General features: G+C 39.5%; 1 protein-coding gene and 1 pseudogene across 7 annotated transcripts in view; one reads left to right on the plus strand and one right to left on the minus strand.

Annotated features, from left to right (window-relative positions):
* CPEB3 (cytoplasmic polyadenylation element binding protein 3) overlaps window positions 1–16,730 on the plus strand; it is a 239,308-nt gene that overhangs the window by 70,313 nt on the left and 152,265 nt on the right. For 5 of the 7 annotated variants that reach the window (XM_012454773.2, XM_012454772.3, XM_012454770.2 and 2 more), the window contains one exon: window positions 15,262–15,421. In XM_012454773.2, the coding sequence (XP_012310196.2) occupies window positions 15,262–15,421 (160 nt within the window). The remainder of the gene's footprint in view (window positions 1–15,261; window positions 15,422–16,730) is intronic. The other 2 variants (XM_012454775.2, XM_021669056.2) reach the window with 1 other exon arrangement.
* On the minus strand, window positions 5,524–7,682 carry LOC105718936 (eukaryotic translation initiation factor 4B-like; annotated as a pseudogene).

A 16,730-nucleotide genomic window follows, 5' to 3' on the forward strand; every position in this document is an offset into this window, starting at 1 on the left:
CACAAAGATATCACATACAAAGTATCCGAGTCCAAATTCAAGCCCAGGCAATTCAGAGCCTTAAAACTGTTTGGTCTTTCTGTCTCTAGGTTGAGAATTATTCCTAATTAACAATTTTCTTTTCTGCTATTGTCTTACCATTATCTCATCCTTCTACTCAGCCTAGTATGTGGTGTGTGTATGTATGCAAAAGAGAAATGGACTGGGCACAGTGGTGCATGCCTGTAATTCCAGCAGTTTGGTTAGCCAGTGGGGTTGCTTGAGCCCAGGAGTTTGAGACCAGCCTGAGCAACATGGCAAAACCCTGACTCTACAAAAAATACAAAAATTAGCAGGGCATGGTGGCATGTGTCTGTGATCCCAGCTACACAGGAGGCTGAGATAGGAGGATCACTTGAGCCTGGAAGGTCCAGACTATTAGTGAGCTGAGATTGTCCACTGTACTCCAGCCTGGATGACAGAGTAAGACCTTGTCTCAAAAAAAAAAAAAGGAAAAAAGAAATGTACCTTTTCATATTGTTTCTTATTCATTAAGCTGAATTCCACAGTAACAAAGGAAAACAAAAGCACGACTAATTCCAAAGCATTTTTTCAGTCTATAATTTTAAATCCCTCTCCCAGACCTATTAAAGGATTCAAAAAATCTGTTTTACTTACTTCAATTTATTTCCCTATTTTGGGGAAACAGTTTACTTAAGTGAAAAGCTTGAATAATTTACTTAGAAAAGTAATTAAAGTATGACCTCCTTTTAAGTATAGCTATCTGAAGGTTATTAAATGGACTCATTTTACAAAAATTAATTATATTCCCCAAGTGTCATAGAAACATTTATTGCCTAAAAAGTAAGATATGAATGTAAATATATAAACATAAATACAGGTTTAAGAATTTTAAAACAATTAAAAAAATAGCCACGCATTGTGGCATGTGCCTTAATTGCTAATATTTGAGAGGATGAGGTGGGAGAATCTCTTGAACCCAGGATGTGGAGGCTACAGTGAGTCGTGATTGAGCCACTGTACTCCACCTGAGTGACAAAGTGAGACCCTGTCTCAAAAAAAAAAAGGGAAAAAGAGTACATATGTATTATTTTCTTTCTGGACCCAACTATCACCAGAATATATTAAGACTTTCTGAGGCTGGGTGTAGTAACTTGCCTGTAATCCTGGCACTTTGGGAGGCTGAGGAGGGTGGATCAACTGAGGTAAGAGTTTGAGACCAGCCTGACCAACATGCTGAAACCCCGTTTATACTAAAAATACAAAAATTAGCCGGGCGTGGTGGCATGCGCCTGTAATCCCAGCTACTCTGGAGGCTGAGGCAGGAGAATCGCTTGAACCCTAAAGGTGGAGTTTGCAGTGAGCCAAGATCTTGAGCAACAAGAACAAAACTCTCTCTCAAAAAAAAAAATTACTGCATTTTACTTTATGACATTTAAGTACCTTAAAGTATCATTATTAGAATGATACAGTCTTTATTTTAAGCAAAATTTTTTAGCCTTCTAAATACCAAATACTTTAATAAATTTAGATGCTTTGCATTTTAGATGCTTATTAACCTGTTCATCTCTTAAATGAGGTATATAAGATTAAAGACTTTCTTTTCTTTTTTTTTTTTTTTTTTTTTTTTTTTTTGAGCAGACAACCAAGGATCATCAGACATGGAGGAAGGCCTTTAACTTGAAAACTAAAGACCAAAATAAACAAGCAGGAAAGAGGAGGGGAAAAAAAAAAAACTTAGACAAACAGGGACTTGGTAGGAAGAATCTTAAAAAAACACACACAAAGATGCTTAATCATTTATGTCCTCAGAGAGATTAAAAAAGATGATGCACAACTGAAAGAGCTCTTAATGTCCAAAGCTGGCAAAATTTGAGCAATACAAAAAAAAAGACTTTCTTTTCTTTCTGGAATGCTTACATAATAAGCATTACCCTTCTTCAAGGATACTTGATTTGTATTAAGAACTGAATTTAGGCTGGGTGCAGTGGCTAACACCTGTAATCCCAGCACTTTGGGAGACCGAGGCAGGCGGATCACTTGAGGTCAGGAGTTCAAGACCAGCCAGGCCAATGTGGTGAAATCCCATCTCTACTAAAAATATGAAAATTAGCATGGCATGGTGGCATGTGCCTGTAATCCTAGCTATTGGGGAGGCTGAGGCAGGAGAATCGCTTGAACTCGGGAGGCGAAGATTTCAGTAAGCTAAGATTGCGCCATTGCACTCCAGCCTGGGTGACAGAGCCAGTCTCTGTCTCAAAAACAAAACAAAACAAAAAAGAAAAACTGAATTTAATAATTCAGTTTCCTCATCTGTAAAAAAGATACTGAAATGTCTACTTCATAGGACAGTTATACAAATTAAATGAGATAGTCCTCAGTACAGTTCCTGGCACATATTAATTATCTATTATATAATAGCTATGACTTAATCAGTTCTACAAAGCTTGTTATGAAAAACAATATACATATCCATTTTCTTCTCCCCAGAGGCAGATTGGCAGCTTTTGAAAAATAAACCAGGATTACTTTGTCAGGGATAGGTTTAGCACAAAAGCAGTTTGGGCATCAGCCTGTTTAAATTAAAAAATGATGCCGGGCGCGGTGGCTCACACCTGTAATCCCAGCACTTTGGGAGGCTGAGGCGGGTGGATCACGAGGTCAAGAGATCGAGACCATCCTGGTTAACGTGGTGAAACCCCATCTCTACTAAAAATACAAAAAAAAATTAGCTGGGCATGGTGGCGCGTGCCTGTATGGCTACTCAGGAGGCTGAGGCAGGAGAATTGCCTGAACCCAGGAGACAGAGGTTGCGGTGAGCCGAGATCACGCCATTGCACTCCAGCCTGGGTAACAAGAGTGAAACTCCGTCTCAAAAAAATAAATAAATAAATAAAATAAATTAAATTAAAAAATGATAAAAGCTTTAAAAGTAGTTAAGACAGCCGGCTGTGGTGGTGGGTACCTGTAATCCTAGCTATTCGGGAGGCTAAGGCAGAGAATTGCTTGAACCTGGGAGGTGGAGGTTGCAGTGAGCCAAGATCACACCACTTCACTCCAGCCTGGGCAACAGAGCAAGACTTAATCTCAAAAAAAAAAAAAAAAAAAAAAGTGGTTAAGACAGTTTTGGCTTTTGAATATAATATTCTATTATTATATTTGTTTTGGTCATTTAATCCAGTTTTATTTATCTCATTTTAATTTAAGTCTCTTTTTATCTGGAATTAGAGTTGTACAATAAACTTGCGATACAAGGGTTTTTTTTGTTTTTGTTTTATCCTTTTCCTTCCACTAGAAGAGAGGAGTTTGGAAACTATGAAATAGGTAATGAGCTTCTGTTTCTCTGGTTCCAGACCATGAGCTTGGAGTGAATTTCTTTGGTACTTACCAGGTTCCCTGTTTTAAAATATATGCACATGTACATTGATGACCTCTCCAGTGGTGGTCAGAGAGTGACAATGAAGAGCTATAATCTGTAGCTCTTAATCTGTGTGTACACTGGGCAGGGCATCATCTGTTGGTTTTTAAAAGGGGGAGGAGCCCTAGAAAGCCGCTAGCCTAAATTGACACAGCTGTTGATTTATTGCTTTCATTGCCATAGGATGATTTGCATAAAAGCTGCTGCTTAGTTCCTAAATTCAAGGATCAAGGGGATAACGGCGGGGGGGAGGGGCCACAGCAGAAGCGTTCACATCGCGGCCCCTGTCAGATTCTGGTGAATCTGCGAATTCTGCTGTATGTCTCCTTACCCAACCACCCAAGTCAAACAGCAATTGAAATTAGCAGCAGGGCAGGCTTATAGTTATCTTTTATGGCTCGGTGATGCTTCTAGGGAGATGCCGTAGCACATCATTCTTAAAATGTGCCTTGGTCATAAATGGGATGAGCTGGGACTCTGAAGAACACAGTAAATCACTGTAAGACAGGAATCCATGGGATTAAAAAAGCAACTCATCAGAAATAGAGACAGAAGTTCCTGTTTGTGTGGGTAACATGGTTAATAATTGCTTATAGGTTTCTGGAGAAATATTAAAGACATCTTTAGAAATGTAAATGATGCATGTTGTGATGATAGATGGCATTAGTTATTTGACTGGCAGTAGAGTTGCCTTGGGAGTTTTACTACTGTCTGGTTTAGGTTTAATTCCTGGGATTCTTCAGTGGCTCCTGAATGGAGCAGCTGAAGTTAAGACTTTGCCTTCCTTGAGCTCAAAAAATTTCTTTGGGCCCGGTGCGGTGGCTCATGTCTGTAATCCCAGCACTTTGGGAGGCTGAGGTGGGTAAATCACCTGAGTTCAGGAGTTCAAGACCAGCCTGGCCAACATGATGAAATTCCATCTCTACTAAAAACACAAAAATTAGTTGGCCGTGGTGGCAGGCACCTGTAATCCCAGCTATATCTCTAAATAAATAAATAAATAAATAAATAAATATGGTCTCTTATGTCTTATACCTAAAGTTAGATGGTTTACAGGAATTGTCATAGTTCTGTTAAAGTCTTAGAAATGCCTTTTAAAAATGATAGCTTAAAAAACAAATAAACATAAAAAGATAAGAAAAAAAATAGCTTTATTGAGATATAATTCACATATCATGAAGTTCACTCTTTTAAAATATACAATGTAGTGGTTTTTAGTATAATTACAAAATTGTGTGCCAATCATTACAATCTAATTTTAGAACATTTTTATCACCCCCAAAAGAAAAAGACCCATACCCACTAGAAGTCAATCTGCATTTCGACCTGATTTCTCCGACTTTAACCAATGACCAATCTACTTTCTGTCTCTATAAATAATGTGTCTGTTCTGGACATTTCATATAAATGGAATCATATGATATGTGATTTTTTTGTGATTGTCTTCTTTCACTTACAATGTTTTTAAGGTTCATCCATTTTGTAGAATGTATCAGTACTTCATTTATTTTTTTTAATTTTATATTTTTAATTTTATAATTTATAATTTTTGTGGGTGCATACTAGGTATATTTAGAGTACTTTATTTATTTTTACTGCTGAATGTTATTCATTATATGGATGTGCCCAAATTTGTTTATCCATTTACCAGTTGATAGGCATTTGGGTACTTTACAGTTTGGGAAAATTATAAATAACGTTGTTTTACAAAGTTGTTATAAACATCAGTGTATATGGATCCTAGGGTTTTTGTGTGGCCATGTGTTTTTATTTATCTTGGGTAAATACCTGGGAGTGGGACTGCTAGGTTGTGTGCTTAAGTGTATGTTTAACTTTATAAGAAACAGCCAAACTGTTTTTCCAAACTGGCTGTGCCATTTTGCATTCCTACTAGGAATTTTTTTTTTTTTTTTTTTTTTTTTTAATGTTTCCTAGAGTGGAAAATTTATTCAGATAATGTTTGAGAATTCATATATGCCACAACAGGATAAAACCCGAAAGGTAGAAATCTCACACTTTTCCTTATACCTCCCTCCCCTACTGCCCAACCAGATTCCAGACGTTTTATCACTGTCATTACCATTTCTACTCAATGGAGGCCCCTAGGCACTAATCACACTGACAAGTGCATGGTGACATAATGCACCACAACTTTTCCACAAAAAGCTGTAGTCTCTCTCTGGCTATATTGGCGATTCTCCAGTTACTTCAATATTTTAAAGGCTGCAGCAGCATGCAAAAGAATTCCATTAAAAAAAAGGTAAGAAAGGTCTCCAGGAGATGGTGAGTTTTATTTTGTCTTGTCTGGATAGAGGTTTGATTTGCTCTCGAATGTTCCAGGGTGGAGAGAAATTAGGAGAAAGTGCAGGATGTTGAGGTCCATTCGGCATAATCTTCTCCCTCGTTTTCATCTTCACCATCAACGGACAGAGCAGCATACTTGCTCGCAGAACTGAACATGGAAGCTGGATTTTCCTCAGGTTTCTTTGGCTCAGGTGCAGATCTGGAGTCTTGATCCTTTTTGCCATCTTTCCGATCTGACTCCTTCCAGTGGTCTTTGTTCACTCCGTCTCCTGGACCACGGCTAGAGTTCCCAGTTTGGCATTTTGGGACGTTCATCCCATCTATTTTATTTTCATCTGCTTGAGCTTTCCTGGCTGGTCCTTCCTCAGATAGTTGAGCTGGAGCCACTTTGCCCCCACCACTTGTAGGGGACTGCTGCTCTGTGTCTGAGCTCTGAGATCGAGCAGGAGGGTTAGAACTTCGCTTCATCCAAGCATTCTCCTTTGGTGGAGGGGCTGGCATTACCTTTAGGGGCTGATCAGGTTTGGGAGGTTTAGAAGTTGGAGAGTGACAATCTTTCTCCTTACTGGGTGTTTCATTTTCTAGAGACTTCTCACTCTCTCTCCTTCGTGTATCCTGGTCTGACTTACTTCTGCCAGATATGGCGGAGGTCCCAGTCTGCGACGACTCACTTCCTGTCCTCGACCGTTCCCGTTCCTGAGTTTCTTCACTCGGCCAGCTTGGGTGTCTCTCCCAAGGCCGTCTTTCTAGTTTTGGCTCATCCAGCTGACGCTGCAACTTCTCTTGTTCCTTCTGTAGCCGTTCTTCTACTTCTCTTTCTCTAGCAGCTGTGTCAACGGGTTTTGCCCCTCCAAAGATAGAAGCAGCTCGACTGGACTGGGAGGTACTAGCAGAGGAATCATCTTCCTTAGGAGTACTCCGAGGCTTTAGATTCAGTTTGGGTCTTTGGGGCGGACCTCTATCATCACGCCTATAATCATCCTGAGAGTAATCATCTCTGGAGCTCCATGACCGATCATCCTGTCTGTCATACCGGTCTTCATAGCGGTCCCCGCCTCCTCTGTAGTCATCATCCCTGCGGTATCCACTGCCAAATGCTCTTCTGCCACTGCCTATCCGGGAGTCATAGCCTCTATCATAGTCTCTGCTGCCTCCGTCATCATAGCGATCCCGGCCGCCATATCGATCCATATCCCGGCGAGGGCCATCCCAGTACCCATCCCGATACCCATCACGATACCGGTCTGAATCATAACAATCTTGATACTTGTCTCCAAAGCTATCATCACCTCTTCTAGGTGGGTAGTCATCAAAGCTGTCTGTGGCAGGACAAGCCCTCCAGTCTGTATCTGTTTTGTCAGAATTCCGATTTCTATCACGGCCAAAAGAATGATCGTCCCTGTCTTTATCCTGTGCTTGATCAGCAACGTCCACTCGAATTCTCCTGTTACCTAGAGACTCTTCATTGAGACTCAGGGCACTACGCAGGGAATCCAGGTCCTCAAATTCAGCATAACCAAAACCTTTCAACCTCTCTGGATTGCTGGGTTCACGTGGTAAGCGCACTGCACTGATATTTAATCCTCTGAAGAATTCCTTAATTGACTCTTCTGTCACATCATAGGGTAGGTTCCCTAGAAAAGCAGTGTAGGGTGGCGATTTGGGAAGACGGCTCCGGTCGATATTGGGTTCCCGAGCAGCCCGTGGAGCAGTGGGAAGGATGGAACGGTCAATTGGAGGCGCCCTATACACATTGTCATCATTACTGTGCCAAGTTGTTGAAACATCTCCTTCCAGGTCAAGTTGTTGAAACATCTCCTTCCAGGTCATCCGTTTCATCAGCCCAGCTGACTGGTTTGGAAACATAGGTGCTTCCTCCACCAGTCCCCCCATCCTCAGCCAGAAAGTCTGTAAGGGAGATAGTCTTCCCCTTCTTCTTCTTTTTTGCTGAGGCCGCCATGTTGGGAGAGGGAACGAGAACGCAAAGGGGTCCTACTAGGAATTTATGAGAATTCTGGTTGTTCTGCATCTTAGCATTTGGAGTTGTCAGAGTGTGTGTTTGTTTGTTTATTCATTCTAGTAAATGAATAGTTCTTTCTTAAAGTAAAATTCTTGCAAGGTGAATTCATCAAAAGAACAATTTAAATGTGAAGTAAGCATTTACTGAATGTCTGTTGTGCTAGGCCCTCTGCTAGATAATGGGAATACAGAGAAATAAGATACATTTCCGCTCCCATGAGATTTAACAGTTTATTGAGGGTGACAGGCATGTAAAGAAGTAATTAGGATATCTTAGTTCTAATTACCTGGAATCAGTCTAGGATGGGGAAGGAGTGTCTAACTAAACCTGGAAGCGGTCAGTGTTGTAGAAGGATTTTGCATTTCTAATCAGTAAAAAGAAAAGAATATGGGGAGCTATATATACTTTTGCATAAAGTTCTAAGATAGGTTTTGATAGCAAAGTTTAAACTCCCCCTTTATTGTTATACCTAGTAAACTGCTTGAGATAATATTCTGCTAGCTACCAACCCAATGATTTGGGGTAATATCAGCTAATTACTTTCAGAAGTCACATATACACACTAACCAGGGAAAGGGACAACTTTAAATTTTGTAGTTTTTTCATGCCTGCTTTTCTGACCATCATAGTCACTGCTTTCCCTTTCTGTGTCCTTCCTGGGTCTGCCTCATTTCTGCCTTTTCCCTAGCACACTGCTAAGCTGTATAATCACTCCTTTCTATTTTATTTTTAATTTTTTCTTTTAGCTAGACACCACTGATTGGAAAATAACTCCTTTTTAAATTGCATATATACCTAACTATAAACTGTTTACCACTATCAGCAATGGCAGCAGGAGGCATTTGAACTTTTTATACAATCAACCACTCTAGCATTTACCCTCCTGAATCCAGCCTCAAAATATAGGGTCGTATCAGGTAATTCCTCCAGCCTCAAAATACAGGGTCGTATCAGGTAATTCCAAGAGCCATGTTTCTCTGTATATGATATAGTGGGCCTCTTATCTGACCTGCCTGGCTAAAACAAAAAGAGCTGTGAAGAAACATTAGGAATAGGGAGAACATGAGGAGACTCGGCAAAAATGTGCTTCAAGTTGAGTCATGCTTATCTAATTTTTGAGCATCCTTCAGAGCAGGTGATACTATCCTTGTTTTTTTTTTTTTTTTTAAAATCTCTCCAGAACCTTAGCTTGGTTTCCTGTTACACAGCAAGTAAAAACACAACCTGATAAAAAGGTTTAAGTAAGTGGAATTAGTCATCCTCCAGAAGAAAAAGATGGGGAATCCATAATTTCTCTGTATGCCCTAATCTTATACCAGGCTATTTTGAGGGTTCTTGAGAATTTATTGCATGGAAGACCTAACAACAATTTTAAAGAATTAAAATTCACAGTAGATGCTTATTAATTTTTCCCCAGGATAGAAAAGGGAGAAAAATTTCAACTTCATAAGGGCTTTAGGTTAGATATAAGGAGGATTTGCTTGCCATTGAGTGACTGAAGGAGAATAGAGAATTAAGTTTTCCAGAGGACTGCAAATATAATAGTCTCATTTGGAATGGTTAAAATATACTATCGACTGAAGAGAGTGAGTGGAGATGTTGGCTTTATTTATTATTATTTATTTATTATTTATCTAATTATTTTAAAAATTCTGTGTGTATTCAGAGAAAAAGAGGTTCATATATTATGTAATGAGTATCATTTAAAAATAGGTAAGGCATATTCGTTGCTCTTAAACTGTTTATAGTGTAGACAGAGACCTGAGATTTTTCCCAATAACATATACTGAGTAGAAAATAAGAGCAGTAGGATGGAAGTTTAGAAGTGAGATAGTCCTTTCTTTTCTTTTTTTCTTTTTTTAGCGGGGGATGGAGTTTCACTTTTGTTGCCCAAGCTGGAGTGCAATGGCTCGATCTTGGCTCACTGTAACCTTCGCCTCCTGAGTTCAAGCTATTCTCCTGCCTCAGCCTCCCGAGTAGCTGAGATTACAAGGATGTGCCACCATGCCTGGCTAATTTTGTATGTTTAGTAGAGACAATGTTTATCCATGTTGGTCAGGCTAGTCTTGAACTCCTGATCTCAGGTGATCCATCTGCCCTGGCCTCCCAAAGTACTGGGATTACAGGGTGAGCCACTGCACCTGGCCGGTTAGTCCTTTCTTATGCGTTAGATGCATTTAACTTTGGAATGTTTTATCTGTATATATGTTACAGTCATGTGATAAATAGAAAACCCTTCCTTAGGAATTCCTCTTAAAGGTTTTTCTATATTATTCTATGACCACATTTATTCTTTCCTAGCTCTGTCAAACATCTGCTCTCCTTTTGATTTTTGGTCCTCTCTGTGTCCCTTTCTTCCCAACTAAACCCCCCTTGTTCATGGGCCACACTGCAGCTAGTCAGTGTGAAGTGTTAGAACATTACCGGCATGGACTCCAGAGTCACTGACCTGACTTTATGTCCTGATTTCTGATCAGCTCTGTGACTGAGCAGTTACATAAACCTTTGTGAGCCTCAGTTTTTTTCCCTCAGTGAAATGGAGGTAATGCCTACCCTGCAGGGTTGTGATGAGGAAAGAGATAGAACTTTAAAGCATTTAGTCCAGTGCCTAGCACACAGAAGGCAACATGGTTAACTTTATCATTTGGTTCCAGAGCTGCTTTTATCCACAGATACTGTTGGCCCTTGCAGCCTTCCACTTTGTATCTCTAGGAGAGGAAATGTCTGGGTTTAAGCCAGAAAGGGTAGCAAGGGGTTCTGGATTCCTCTTCCAAGAAAAGGGCAGGTGAATGGGATAGGGCTGTTACAGGTGGGCCTGGGGTTGTCTAGAGATAGATCAAACTACTTCTTGAGGTTAATTAGTTGGCAGTTGAGCATAGGTGATTGACCAAGGGCAAGTGAGGGTCAGGTTGCTTGTGCTGCCGGTAGGGATCAAAGAAGCCTCTCTCTGGATTGTGACAGATTAAGTTAAAGGGGGTGTTTGTAAAAAGAATTTAAGGCTAGAGGGAATAGGAGGAAGTCAGGGAAGCAGTACAATAAGAGTCTTTAAGAGTACAGTCTGAATTTGTCTGGATTTGAATCCTGGCTCTGCCACTCACCAGCCCTGTAACCTTGAGCCAGTTACTTATTCTGTCCAAGACTTAATTGTTTGATTTATAAAATGGGACAAAAGCTGGGAGATAATGCACATAGCATACTTAGAACAGTGACAGGCACATATTAAATACTTGATAAATTTATTAATATAAATCCAGTTCTCAAGAAAGAGAACTAATGCAGTGGAGATAAGCTGTTCTGTGTACAACTAACTGACAACATCTTCATTGGTTATTATCAAAGAAAAAGAGTCAATAATGGGCTGCATTATTTATAGATGTTCTAATACTTCTTGGTGTGTTTGCTTGTTAAAACAAATAATGATGTTTTCCTGTTGCTGTATTTTGGGAAACAAAACTTATGAAAAAAGACCTAACAGGTTAGTTGCCACTTGTAACTTTTGTCATTGAATGACAAATTATGGCCTAGTTTTCTGTATACATAATTTATGTTGATGAATTTCGCTAGATTTTTCTGTTTTTTTCCATCCTTTTTGTTCCGTTTCTTGCAGGCTTCCTGGTTAATCAGTTATTTCAGCAATGTTTACTACTTGTAAAACAAAAAGGATGAATGGTATGCAGCAAATATAAGTTGATGAGGCATGGATGGAATTAATTTTAATGAGAACTCTCAGAGGCCTGAAATTTGTTTAATTAAGAAGCCTGTGCAAATTGTTATGCCTTTCACATGTCATATGTTTTCATCTGTTGAGCATTAGTGAACCCTGTTAGGTTAGCATCTGTTGAGCATTAGTGAACCATGTTAGGTTAGCATCTGTGAACTGGTAGGTTTAAAAATTTTTGTTTCAGTACTCTTGAGGTGGCATCACAGAAGTCTGTTTGTATTCTCCCTAATATTACAGTAGCCACCATGGTACAGATGCTTATACATTGTGTTATTTAGTACTGATGAAACCATGAAGAGAGAATTATTCCTTTTTTTTTTTTTTTTTTTTTTGAGACAGCGTCTCACTCTGTCACCCAGGCTGGAGTGCAATGGTGTGATCTAGGCTCGCTGCAACCTCTGCCTCCCAGGTTCAAGTGATGCTCCTGCCTCAGCCTCCCGAGTAGCTGGGATTACAGGCGCCTGCCATCATGCCCGGCTAATTTTTTTTGTATTTTTATAGAAGTGGGGTTTCATCATGTTGGCCAGGCTGATCTTGAACTCCTGACCTCAAGTGATCTGCCCACCTTTGCCACCCAAAATGCTGGGATTACAGGCATGAGCCACTGCACCTGGAAAATTATCCCATTTTCTAGATTAAGATAACCAAGGCTTAGAAACATATTCAAAGTGAAGTGCCAGTAAGTGGGAGAGCCAGAATTTGAAAATCGGATTTTGATTTTAAAATTTGTGCTTTTAAAAACTAGGCTACCAGCTGCTTCTCTAACATACAGTAAATCAGAAGACTGCAAAACTGACCCTCTGCAAGATGGCCAGGCTTGTTTATTGCCGGCTGCTCACACTAATCTCTGCCCTCACTTTACTGTCCAATTTTACTGAACAGAATCATGGGTGTAAAGGGTTAACTTGAAGAATCATCCAGTTTAGTAGGTCTAGCCAGTCATAAGAATTTATTTTGTTTTAAATTATGATTAAATAGGTTTGAGCTGGAGCCCAGGAATCTGTGTTTTAATTGGCTCTGCATGTGATTTTTAACAATCTGACAGGTTTGGGAACCATTTCAATTTAGTTACACGAATCCCCCCTCCCAATATCCTCTTTAATTTTCCTGACAGGTAGTCATCCAATGTCTGATATCCATTTGTGATAGGCACTCACTGTCACATTGCCAGGAATGTGCAGTTAGTTGCAATGCTATTTTTCTATAGAAGTAACCATGGATTTGATTAATTTCTTTGGTCAGATTTTTATACTCCTTAGGTTTTAGCATTAAGGGCTCTTGAATCTTCTCTGAACCTTGCTATCTTCATGAATAAAATGGATATGTTGTTATCTACCCTGAGGGGTTATCAGTAATTAAATGAAAAAATAAACTGTCCTGTCTGGAAAGATTCTTGAATGCCTTCAAATTTAGTTCCCTTACCGTGTCAGTCTGTTCTGAAACACTCTCATGTCTTCAGAGTTCCAGTTAGAAGTGTGGATAATGATAGAGCGCTCCTAGATAATTTATTTTGGGATTGTTAGTGCCAGAAATATGTTATCATTTTGCCTTCTCATCAGCATACTTCTTTACCTCTGGCTTTTTCTTTCAGCAAAGTATATGATAGACACCTCTTCTGGGTACAGATAAGGCTGCATTTCTGGAAATTTGCTTTACTCCTTAGAGTTTCCACTAATAACTTGAACCCAAAGCAAAACAAATGATTTGCAGGAAGACTTCAAAGCTAAAAGAAAAGACTTTCAGAGACCAAAGTAGAGAACCAAAGAATTATTCTATGTCTCTTTCCTATCCAAGGGGAGAGATAGGTAATGGGTGAATGTTGTCCATAGAAAAGGATAAATGATCAAATGCAAGGCTGGATAAGACTGCTCAAGACCCTGAAAATAATCTCTTATCACTGTAGTTTGATTTGGTTTGGTTGTTGAGATGTATGCTGTCTAGCTTTTCTTTCTTTCTTTCTTTCTTTTTTTTTTTGAGATGGAGTCTTACTCTGTCGCCCAGGCTGGTGTGTGGTGGTGTGAACTCAGCTCACCACAATCTCTGCCTCCAAGGTTCAAGCGATTCTCCTGCCTCAGCCTCCCCAGTAGCTGGGATTACAAGCGCCTGCCACCACACCTGGCTAATTTTTGTATTTTTAGTAGAGACAAGGTTTCACCATGTTGGCCAGGCTGGTCTTGAACTCCTGACCTCAGATGATCCATCCGCCTCGGCCTCCCAAAGTTCTGGGATTACAAACGTGAGCCACCATGCCCAGCCATCTTACTTTTCTTAACCAAAGCAAACTTGATCTGTTCTATAGTATTAACTCAGAATATGAGCTGTGTTTCCCTTGAGGCTCAGATACTAAGAAGAGTTTGTAGGTAATAGTCTCCTGCAGACTTGAGTGAAATATGGTGAAATAATTATTTTTTTCTTCACTAAGTTTGTGTTAGATTTCTAGTTTCAAAATGTTTTTGAATATAACATCTTGATAATACTACTTTGGGTTAAAGTTTCTTCATGTGAGTGCTTTTTAACAGGTAATTTTAGTACTTTGGACACTTAAAAATTTTTTTTTTCTTTTTGCCATTATCTTCTTGAATACAACGTTGAACATGTTTTTATTTTTAAAAAGTGTATCTAATATATGCAACTTACTGGTCAGAACTGTTAAAGATATCCAATACATTTTCATTGAAATTATAATTGCCCTTTGATTTTTCAGGAAAATGATTCCATTTGAGTTCTTAATTGTGGTCTTTATCGTTTGTGCCCAGGAGTTCCAGACCAGCCTGGGCAAATAGTGAGACCCCAGCTCTACAAAAAAATTTTTTTTTTAAATTAGCTGGGCATGGTGGCATGTGTCCTAGCTACTAGGAATGTTGAGGTGGGAGGATTGCTTGAGTTCAGGAGGTCAGGGCTGAGATGAGCCATGATAGTACCACTGTACTTCAACCTGGACAACAGAGCAATCCCCCTTGTCTCAAGAAAAAAAAATTGTGGTCTTCCTGTAGGGGGGAAACATCTCTGTTCATTTGACAATAGAGGTAGTGGGTGGAGGGTAGAGAGCAAAGCCAATTCACTTGACTCTCCTTTTAAATTTATTATTTTAGTTCATTGGCGAGAAAGTCGCTCTGAAGTATTGGGGTATTACGTTATAGAGTATTCGGGAAAATGATACAATTTAATTAATTATGGAAACTTGTATTAAACTTAATGTTGCCAAATCATTTTTTTTTTTTTTTTGAGATGAAGTCTTGCTCTGTCGCTGCAGCTAGAGTACAGCGGCGCAATCTCGGCTCACTGCAACCTCTGCCTTCCAGGTTCAAGCGATTCTTCTGCCCCAGCCTCCAGAGTAGCTGGGATTACAGTTGCTCACTACCACACCTGGCTAATTTTTGTATTTTTAGTAGAGGCAAGGTTTCACCATGTTGGCAAGGCTGGTCTTGAACTCCTGACCTCAAGTGATCTGCCCGCCTTGGCCTCCCAAAGTACTGGGATTACAGGCATAACGAGCCATTATTCTTAATGAAAAGAGCAATATGAGTGCAGTGGCTTACATCTATAATCCCAGCACTTTCGGAGGCCAAGGCAGGAGAATTGCTTGAGCTCAGGTGTTCAAGACCAGCCTGGAAAACACAGCGAGACCCCCATTTCTACAAAGCCAATCAATAAACAAATAAAAAGAAGGACTGTATGCTATTACAGCCATCTATAACTTTCATTCATGTCATCAATCTGCAGCAGGAAGCAAATGATATGGTGTTAATTTTATGAAGTAATTTAATGTATTTTCTTTTTTTGTGTTTTTATTTTTAGGACCGGAGTAGGCCTTATGACACTTTTAACTTGCACTCGTTGGAGAACTCCTTAATGGATATGATAAGGACTGATCATGAGCCTCTGAAAGGTAAACACTACCCTCCCAGTGGCCCACCAATGAGTTTCGCTGATATAATGTGGAGGAATCATTTTGCAGGTTAGGAATATTCATATGTCCATTTCTTGCTTGGTGTTTTAAGCAAAAATCAGCTTTTTAATAATTTTGATTTTTCTTGTTTGTTTTTTGTTTGCTTGTTTTTGTTTTGCTTCTGTAAAGCATTGTGGAATGTATTTAAAGTTGATTTTTTTCTTTAATCTGGGTTCAGCTACCTATGATAATCAAGGTGGTTATAATCAGTCATGTCTGGCAGGAACATGAATTGGATAGCCGAGGTCAGTCACATCCTGAGTTATAGCATGAGACCAGCAGCCAGATTTTCTGGACTGTGTGCATTTGGAATCCTCAACTGAAACTGGATAATTCGTTTAAGTCCATGTATATATACTGCAAGGAACTGTCAGAGTTAGTAAACCAATCTCCAAAGATTGCTTCAGAAAACTTCATATAAAGGACTTCTATTTTATTAAAGCATAATCACCTTTCTAGTATAGGAAGTATCACTACCCAGGCTTAGGGGCAGCCAGTGACCCTTTGCATTCTCTGAGGCTAAAATACAAGAAAAAAACATCTTAAAGTGTATAAATGTTTTGGGTTAAATATAAGGCAGAAAATCTCAAAGTTAGCAATATTAGGACTTCCTGTTTTTAGAGCTTATGTAAATTCAGGACTGATGCTGGTGTTGAATTAATAATTACAGATCTTTTTATGGATTATAGGACTTTTTAGAGACCTTATGATATTTTTAAATACTGTAATGAAAATTACCTATGGAAATATCTATTATACTTGGGTTAAGATCTAAATTTCTAAAAACTGTGAAGAGGTAGCCATAGGGATGCCCGTCTTCTATGAACCATGTCTTTCAAAATCGTGAGGAATGTGATCCCCTCTGGTTCTCTCTAGGCCCATATTATAGTGTGAATGACTGTGAACACCGGAAGCTTATTTCCTTGAGCCACACCAGGAATCTCTTTATCATTTTCTTGTCACACTTACAGTTTTCTTCTGCTTTCCTCATTTTCCAGTGAAAAGAAAGTAGTTAATAAGTTATAAAGAAAAGGGATTTGGGGGAAAGCTAGTTTTTTTTTTTTTTTCTTTTGAGATGGGGTTTCACTCTTTCGCTCTTGTTGCCCAGGCTAGAGTGCAATGGCATGATCTTGGCTCACTGCAACCTCTGCCTGTTGGGTTCAACCAATTCTCCTGCCTCAGCCTCCCAAGTAGCTGGGATTACAGGCATGCACCGCCACACCTGGCTAATTTTGTATTTTTAGTAGAGGTGGGGTTTCTCCATGTTGGTCAGGCTGGTCTCAAACTCCCAACCTCAGGTGATCCACCTCAGCCTCCC

Source organism: Aotus nancymaae, unplaced genomic scaffold (genome assembly GCF_030222135.1).
Source record: "Aotus nancymaae isolate 86718 unplaced genomic scaffold, 86718_ANA_hifiasm-v0.15.2.pri h1tg000010l, whole genome shotgun sequence".
In the NCBI taxonomy this organism is placed as follows: Eukaryota; Metazoa; Chordata; class Mammalia; order Primates; family Aotidae; genus Aotus; species Aotus nancymaae.